This window comes from Microtus ochrogaster, chromosome 15, assembly GCF_000317375.1.
Source record: "Microtus ochrogaster isolate Prairie Vole_2 chromosome 15, MicOch1.0, whole genome shotgun sequence".
NCBI classification, from domain to species: domain Eukaryota; kingdom Metazoa; phylum Chordata; class Mammalia; order Rodentia; family Cricetidae; genus Microtus; species Microtus ochrogaster.
The window spans coordinates 27,782,907-27,791,823 of NC_022017.1; the positions used below are offsets into that span (position 1 = coordinate 27,782,907).

At 46.7% G+C, this 8,917-nt stretch overlaps 1 protein-coding gene across 2 annotated transcripts in view; it reads left to right on the forward strand.

Moving 5' to 3' along the window:
• Arfgap3 (ADP ribosylation factor GTPase activating protein 3) overlaps positions 1 to 8,917 on the forward strand; it is a 51,860-nt gene that overhangs the window by 17,757 nt on the left and 25,186 nt on the right. For both annotated transcript variants that reach the window (XM_013348896.2, XM_005354444.2), the window contains exons 6-7: positions 3,763 to 3,850; positions 6,298 to 6,357. In XM_013348896.2, the coding sequence (XP_013204350.1) occupies positions 3,763 to 3,850; positions 6,298 to 6,357 (148 nt within the window). The remainder of the gene's footprint in view (positions 1 to 3,762; positions 3,851 to 6,297; positions 6,358 to 8,917) is intronic.

Consider the following 8,917-nt stretch of genomic DNA (forward strand, 5'->3'; position numbering starts at 1 on the left):
CATGGGGCAAATCTCAGTGCCCTGTCGTCATGGGGTAAATCTCCATTCCCTGATGTCATGGGGTAAATCTCAGTGCCCTGATGTCATGGGGTAAATCTCCGTTCCCTGATGTCATGGGGTAAATCTCAGTGCCCTGATGTCATGGGGCAAATCTCAGTGCCCTGATGTCAAGACTTACTGTGAGAATTTAATGACACAAGTAGAATACAGAGAAGCCAGTGCAGTAGTGTTCAGGGGGTGGCATGTGCAGTTAGATCGCAGCAGTGACAGCCAGCCACAGCGCTTCACTGGCTTCCTCTCAAGTCACTTTGCTAAGGGTAGAGCTTGCAAGACCTAAAACACTAACAGGTTCTGGGAAGCAACACTTGCAGACTTCTGGCTTAGAGCCCCGTGGTCTGGATTCTCCCTGATTCTTACTGTCCCATTGAGGAGGGGCTGCTACTTGCTCAGTTTTAAAATGAAATTACACGTTCATACCTGTCATGGTGGCACATACCCAAAAAGAGAGATTTACGATGATGCAGGTTTGGAGGTTACAGCCTGTTGTAGGCAAAGTCTTCCATCTAGACCACCAATCAGCTCTGTCCCACCAGCTGCTCCCCAAATACCCACACCGAGGCTTAATATGTACAGATGATCAGCTGATAGTTTAGACGTGATTTTAGCTAGCTCTCATCACTTAAATGAACCCATTTCTATTCATCTCTGTGCTGCCCCGAGGCTCACTTACCCATCCTGCACGCTTTGCACCTCCTGGCATCTCCTGGTGACTCCTCAACTTTGCCCTTCTTCCCAGTGTCCTCCTCATCTGGCTCTCCCACCCAATCTCTGCCTGCCCAGCTCTAGGCCAGTGAGCTCTGTATTAACCAGTGAGAGTAATGTGTGTTTCCAGTACACAAAGACTGCTCCATAGCAGTCGGGGATGGTTCGTCTTGTAGCTCCTGGGCCTGTTCAACATTAGGACACTGGTGGGGAGCATACAGAGAAGCAAGATTGCGCACCTCATGGCCAGAGGAACTAGGGTCCCTTTTTTCCCCTTCAAGGACCCTGAGATCTCCCTTTAGAACCTCCCCTGTGCAGGCTGGAGACCAAGTGAGTGATGCGTACGCTTCTGGAAGGCTTAAGCAATCACGATCCATCATGGTCCTATGCTGCCGAGGCTGAGACGCACCACTGCTGCAAGTTAGAGGTCCACTTTGGCTGTAGAGTGAGTTCCAGAACAGCCTGGGCCATAGTGTGAGGCTCTGACTTGAAAAGTCAAATTTAAAACACAAAACCCCCCTTGGGAAATAGCTTAGTAGATAAAATACTTGCCATGCATGAGGACTGGAGTTTGGATACAGGAACCGTGTAAGCTGAACAGGTAGCAGCCTTCCTGTAATCCCAGGGCTCAGGTGAGAGAGATGGCGTCCCTGATGCAAACTGTCTGTCTAGACTAGCTGAGTCAGCAAGCTCTAGGCTCAGCAAGAAACCCTGCCCCAGTAAATAAAGGGAAAGGGATCAAGGAAGATATCTAGTGTCAACCTCTGACCTCTGCACACACCTGCACCCACACACCTGTGAACATGTATGCCCACGATACCACACACACACACACACGATAAATCTTGATTTATTTCTTTTTTGCTATTATAACTTGCATATATATGTTGTCATTGATGACATAATAAGGAGTTACCAGAAGCTGAGGATGGGGACACAGATATGCAACCCAGCACTCAGGAGGCTAAGGTTGAAGATTGTGAGTTGAGGCCAGCCTGGGTGGGAATGTTGCTTTTGTTTAACACAGCACTAGATACAGAGTAGACTGAATAGCCATGCTTAGTAGCTGAGAAATGGCAGCAGTAAAAAGATGGGCTGGGAAGAGAGAGCCAGGAGCAGCACGGTGTGGTCTTGGGTTGGAGAGTTGAAGAGGAACTCGTGTCATCTCTGTAGTGCATGTCTGCGCATGTGCAGATGGAGACTCTAGATAAATGTGCACGCTTGTTGTCCAGCTTTCACACCCCACGCCAAGAATGCCTAAAGGGTAGCAGTGGCAAACGCCTTTAATCTTAGCACGTGGGAGGCAGAAGCAGGTGGATCTCTGTGAGTTCGAGGCCAGTCTGGTCTACAAGAGCTAGTTCCAGGGCAGGCTCCAAAGCAACAAAGAAACCCTGTCTCAAAAAACAAAACAAAAAATCAAGAATGCCTAGAGACAGTGACATCCTGGCTTAGCAAACACCCTCAGCATCTGGCCTTGGTTTCTAAAGACTTATTTATGAGTATATGAGTGTCTGCATGTATGTGTGTGCAACATAAGTGTGCCTGGTGCCTACAGAATTAGAAGAGGACACCATGTCCCTGCAGCTGGAGTTCTAGGTAGTTGTAAGCAGCCTGATGTGGGTGCTGGGAACTGAACCTGAGTCCTCTACAAGAACAGCCAGTGCTGCTAACCACTGAGCTGTCTCTCCAGACCTTCAGCCCTCCTGCTTTCTAATTGCCATGTTCCAGCAGTGGAGCCAGGCTACCTGTCGGAAATGACCGCTGATGTTTCTGAGCCAGGTATGCAGACCGTCTTGTAGAGTTGGAGCTCAAGCTGGAAAGTGAGGTGACCTGGGGAGAGTGGACAGGGCTTCATCCAAAGGACTCATAGGCAGCCTGGAAGACCCATCCCACCCCCGTGGTCAAAACTAGGGCAGTCTGAACTACAAAATCAGTGTTGTTACCACCCAAAGAGCATCTGTCCCCAGGAGTGTGTGTGACTTCAGTGAGTACAACATGAATGGGGTAGGGACACGTCTTCCTCTTGGACCCTGAGCTGTGAGTGGAGTCTTGAGGATGTGGAGCTCAGCTGGCCATTCCCCAGGTGCAGGTCAGGCTGGGAGACACCTGCCAAGACTGGAAAGGATGCACATCCCCTCACCAAGGGTCAGGGGACTGTCTCCAGTGTGGAGTCATGTTGACACAGGCAAGAAGAGAACCACTCTGCTGTGAAGCACTGGACAACGTCCTTCAAAAGCTTCAAGGCCATGAAAAATGATGACAAGCCACCAGAGCTCATGGTTGGGTCCCCGAGTGGTTCCAAGAGGGGAGGAAATGACTGGATACAGCAGCTTACAGAGCCTGCAGTGCCCAGGTGCTGCATCCATGACCATTTCCTGTATCAACACGTGTAGAGGAGCCTGGGTACATAGAAATGTTCTGTGTGATCTGGATCACTTTTGCATAAATTGGAAATTATTCCAGCTGGGTGTGGTGGTGCATACCTTTAATCCCAGCACTCAGGAAGCAGAGGCAGGCAGATCTCTGAGTTTGAGGCTAGCCAAAGCTACATACTGAAACCTGTCTCACAAAAACAAAAATTCCAAAGTTTACACCTTAGAAGGGAAGAGGCTGGGAATATAGCTGAGTTGGTAGAGCGCTTGCTAGAGAGGACACAAGGCCCTGGGTTCTCTTCCCAGACATCATAAGCTGGGGCTGTCTTGCATCTGTAATACCAACACTGGGAAGTGAAAGGAGAAAAGTCAGAAGTTCAGGGTTGTCTTCTGCCACAATACCAAGTTCTAGGCCAGTCTGGAATTCATGAACTCTGTCTCAAAAAATAAACAAAAATGGTGGGCAAAGTGAGATATTTGAACATTTAGGCAGGGCTGTGGACAGATGTCTTTGGGAGTCTTGCCACTAGCACATGCTCAGAAGGGGCTCCTGCACTGCTACCCTGATGCTGGTTTGCTGTTAGTGATCCTTGCTTTCCTGCTAATGACTTCTCTCATCTCACCTCAGGTCAGTGGTACCGTGCGGGCATCAGTTCAGCCAGAACCAGCTCCTTTAACACCGAGGACCGTGGAAACCACTCCAGAAAAAAATGAAGGTGGGGCCCATGGTCAACACAGAACACTGTTCTGTGGTCTAGTAGCCAAGCTGAAACTGTTGAAGTTAAAATAGAAAACCATTGTGTTAGCCAATGGATTCTAAAGACATTCTAGAAGGGTCCCAGCAAGACGTCAGCTAGAGAATAGGATAACTGGGTCATCAGTGTCTGCTGTGATGCAGTATTGAAGTGTGGACTTCTATAATTAGAAGACAAGATTTCAGAGTTCTTTTTTAAATTTAGTTTTAAAACTTTTAAGGCAAGGTTTCTCTGTGTAGTCCTGGCCATCCTGAAACACTCTGTGTAGACCAGGCTGACTTCGAATTGGCAGAGATCCACCTGCCTCTGCCTCTGGAGTGCTGTGATTAAAAGCATGTGCCACCATGCCTGGCTAAGATTTCCATTTTTAAATTGTTTGATAACTATTTCAAAGTAAGTAAGTCACACACACCTGCTAATTATATTGCAGAACTTTATTGATTTAATGGGTTTTTTGAGGCAGAGTCTCATGTTTCACAGACTGTCTGAAAATTCACTAGGTCGCTGAGATAACTGAAGAGTGCTGGGCTCACAGGCATGCGCCACCACACCCAGCTGTACATGTACTGTAAATATGCTGCCAGTCATTGTGTGATCTAATGTAAACATTAGAAATGACCTAGGTGCCTGTTGTGTCTAAAACTGAGCATCTTTCTTTCATCAGCCCAAATGTTACAGTAAATTAACAATAAAATGTACCTTTGACAGCCAAGCAGTGAACTTGGGATATGGGACCCAGGAAAGACATGCTGGCTTGTGGAGGAAGGCTCAGTGGCAGCCTTTGGGTTGGGGTGCAGCAAGACAGTTTGAGAAATGGACTCTGCTGCCAGGATTAAAGTTGGTGCTATCTGTCACGAGAAGGGTGGTAGGAGAGCAGCTTCAGAAGCCATGAATCACCTCTAAAGTAACCCCAGCATGAATGCTTTTCACCTATGGTTTACAACCATTGCTTTCTTTATCCTTTTTGATTTTTTAAGACAGGGTTTCTCTGTGTATCCCTGGCTGTCCTGGAACTCATTTTGTAAACCAGGCTAGCCTTGAACTCAGAGATCCACCTGCCTCTGCCTCCCAAGTGCTGGAATTAAAGACATGTGCCACCACTGTCTGGCTATGTGGATTTCTTTTTTGTATCCTGTGGTTGAAATGCCTTGGAGAAATACAGGAGTCCAGCCTGGCATCCTCCCCCTTCTCTTCTGGGCCTGCAGCTCCAGATGCAGCCAGCAGCCACCCCCAACACACCTGCCTTCTGCACTTTGTGTCCCTTCTGTACACTACACCCTGTTCTGGAGATTGCTGTGTCCTTTGGATTGCATGTGACACGTGTCCCATGACAGAGCGTATGGGGGATGTGCCATGTGCAGTGTGGTAACTGAGTGCCTTACTGTAAACCACACATGATGAGGGAGAGTTCTGAGACCACTGTGGGGGCACATACCTACAGTCTTAGCACTGAGGGGCAACGTCAGGAAAGTCAGGGTTCAGTGTCATCCTTGGCTACCTAGGGAGTTGAAGGCCAGCCTGAGCTATATAAAACCCTGTCCAAAGCAATTACAAAGTGGAATTCTAAATGGTAGCAGTTGAAAAGACCATTAATTTTCATTCTATAAAACCATTGTTTTAAACATGCATTGACATTCTAATGGGCAGAATTCTGTCTTTTTTTTTTTTAAGACATGGTCCCATGTAGCCCAGGTGTCCTCACACTCGGCTACATATAGCTGAGGATAACTTTGAACTTTTGATTGTCCTGCCTCTACCTCCTGAGTGCTGGGATTACAGGAGGACACCAACATGCCCAGCTCTTACAGCAATTTTAAGTCAAATTGCTTATGACAGGGAGCAGGTTGTGTGAGGGTGATAATGGAGCCAGGGGTCTGGTTTGATAGGGGAATGACAGCCATGCTTCACAGCACCTTAGGATAACCTGCATCTGTTAACGCTGCCTAACAGTAGAGAGGTTTCAGATGTGTCTGACACAGAGAGGTGCTAATGTTTGATATGATACATGACCATGACAAACTGTGGGCATTGTTGAAATACCACAGTGTGCCTCATAAATACATAGGATTATTATATGTCAGCTGCAAAGAAAAATATATTTAAAAAAGTGAGGGTCCGCATGGTGGTCCACACATTTAATGCCAGCACTCAGGAGGCAGAGGCAGGCAGGATCTCTGTGAGTTCGAAGCCAGACTGCTTTACATAGTGAAACCCTGTCTTTAAATGATAATGAAAAAGGTGGGGATGTAGCTCAGTGGTAAAGCACCATCTCGGCCATGTGCAGCATCAAAAAATATAATGACGAAATAGATAATGGACCTGAAAAGCAAGGTGATTGATGTTCCCAGATGAGGAACATAGGACTGAGCAACATTTTCTGCACTAACATCAGTGCTTTACATTTTCAGGTGGACCAGAACAAGGGCCAAGTGTGGAAGGTCTGAACGCCCCAGGGAAGGCTACAGTAGGTAATATGCCGAGGGTCCGGGGGTCATCTTTGAATTCTGCCCGTCTCAGTTCTTACAGTGTTCAGCATTGTGACTGAACCCATTCCTGAGTCTTATCAGGCAAAGCTGCTATTCCATGTAGCCACTGTGGCTATGCACCTTGCAGGGGCTGGTTCACAGACGTGCCCACTGTATGAGCTCAGAGGCCCGCACCACCCTTCATCAGACACTCAGCATTTTCTCTACATTCTAAACTTCAAAGCCAGTGTTCCATTTTGAAGGAGTTATAATCTGATATTGATGTGTATTAATTTTCATGTATTGGAAAGTAGCCACACTGATGAAAAATAACTAAACCTCTGGTCATTTTCACCATCTGTCAGACTTGTCAGTCAGGAGCAGGTTATGAGGCATGTGCAATAGGAGTCTAAAACAGAGCAGTGGAAAAGAGAGTCCCCATGGAATCCTTTTCACACTTGAAGTCTAGCACTAAAGATTGCAGTCTGCTGCAGCAGGGGATTTACATGCTCCCCTTCCCACCATAAGGGTGCGTGCATGCATTCGTGTGTGTGTGTCTCGGAGTGGGATGGGGCTTCATGCATGTTAGGCAAGGGCTATACCACTGAGCTGTACCCTCAGCCCCAGGCTTTATTCTTCCTATGCCACCAAAACGTAATTCTAAAACCAGAATATATATCTGTGTGTTAAAAATTATACAGAAAAGCTGGGTGGTTGTGGCACACTCCTTTAATCCCAGCACTTGGGAGGCAGGGGCAGGCGGATTCCTGTGAGTTTGGGGCCAGCCTGGTCTACAGAGTGAATTCCAGAATAGCCAGGTCTACACAGAGGAACTCTATCTCAAAAAACAAAACCAAAAAAAAAAAAAAGAAGAAGAAAAGAAAATTATTCAGAAAGTTATATTTTAAAGAAACTATAAAGCGTGTATTTTTGTGAAATTTAGAAAATGCTAATACTAAGACCTCAGTAGAAAGGCCAAAAAGCAGTGAAAGAGGCAGCTACTACATGACAGGCTGCTTCTCATGTTTCAGTCAGTGGTGGGATGCTAAGATCTGTGTGTAAGTCAGTAGGAAAACCCCAGCCCAGGCTTTAGTTAGAGCATAGTGCTAGGCCATTTCCTGTTTTAATTTTTTTTAATATTTATGTATTTCATTTTGTAAGAGGTATTTGGCCTGCATGTATGTCTGTGCACTGCATGCATGCAAAAGCCTACAGAGATCAGAAGAAGGGTCAGATCTTCTGGAATTAGAATAACAGATGGATGTGAGCTACCACGTGGGTGATGGGATTCAAACCCAGGTCCTTTGTAAGAGCAGCCATTGCTATTAACCTCTGAGCCATCTCTCCAGCCTCCAGTTTCCTGGGGGTTTTTTTTGGTTTTGCTTTGGGTTTTTTCTTGTTTTGTTTTTTTGTTTGTTTGTTTGTTTGTTTTTGGTTTGGTTTGGCTTTTGGTTTTTTAAGACAGGGCTTCTCTGTGTACCTTTGGAGCCCATCCTAGAACTCTCTCTGTAGACCAGCTTGGCCTCAAACCCATGGAGATCTGCCTGCCTCTGCCTCACAGAGTGCTGGGATTAGAGGTGTCAACTACCACCATCTGACTCAATTTTTTGTTTTTTTTTTTTAAGATTTATTTATTTATTATGTATACAATGTCCTGCCTGCATGTGTCCCTGCAGACAGAAGTTGTCACCAGATCTTATTACTGGTGGTTTTGAGCCACCATGTGGTTGCTGGGAACTGAACTCAGGACCTCTGAAAGAGCAGTCAATGCTCTCACCATTGAGCCATCTCTCCAGCCCCAGTTTCCTGTTCTTAAGGACCTGGAGCACTTGCCTACTAGGTTTGATTGCCAGCAGCACCGAGCAGTGGTAATGGTGGTGATGATGGTAATGGTGGTAGTAAGAATGTTGATGATGGTGATGGTGATTACCATGTGTGAGGGGGTGCAGTAAAGCAAATGCCAATATTGTGAATAAGAGCAAGAGAACATCCAGAGTCATCTGGAAGAGTCCAGAGCAGAGAGAAGAAACAGATCAGACATAGCCTGGACTGTCTACTAGAGAAAGGAGATGGTGTGTAGGGAGAGAGTAAGAGGATAGATAACAAGGGATAGAGTTAGTATATAGAGGCTGGGTTGAGGTATAATAAAGACAGCAGTAATCTGAGGTGGGGGGCAGGGGCTTTGAGGGACTGAGGAAGCCTAGAGGCCAGCATGGGCTTTGATGTGCAAGCACAGGTTTACGTCAGTGGAACGTATGTCAGTTCTACCAGAAGGAAGGGAAATGACTCCTTTTGGCAGGTGGGAATCAGTTGAACGTGATTTTTGTCTAACTACCAAAATTTCTCTGTAGCCCTGGCCATACTATAACTGACCTCAAACTGACCAGACTGACCTCAAACTCAGAGAGATTCGCCTGCCTAGCAACAAAACCATAAGCGGGATAACAACAACACAAAAAAATGAGGACTGGGCCGGGCGGTGGTGGCGCACGCCTTTAATCCCAGCACTCGGGAGGCAGAGGCAGGCGGATCTCTGTGAGTTCGAGACCAGCCTGGTCTACAG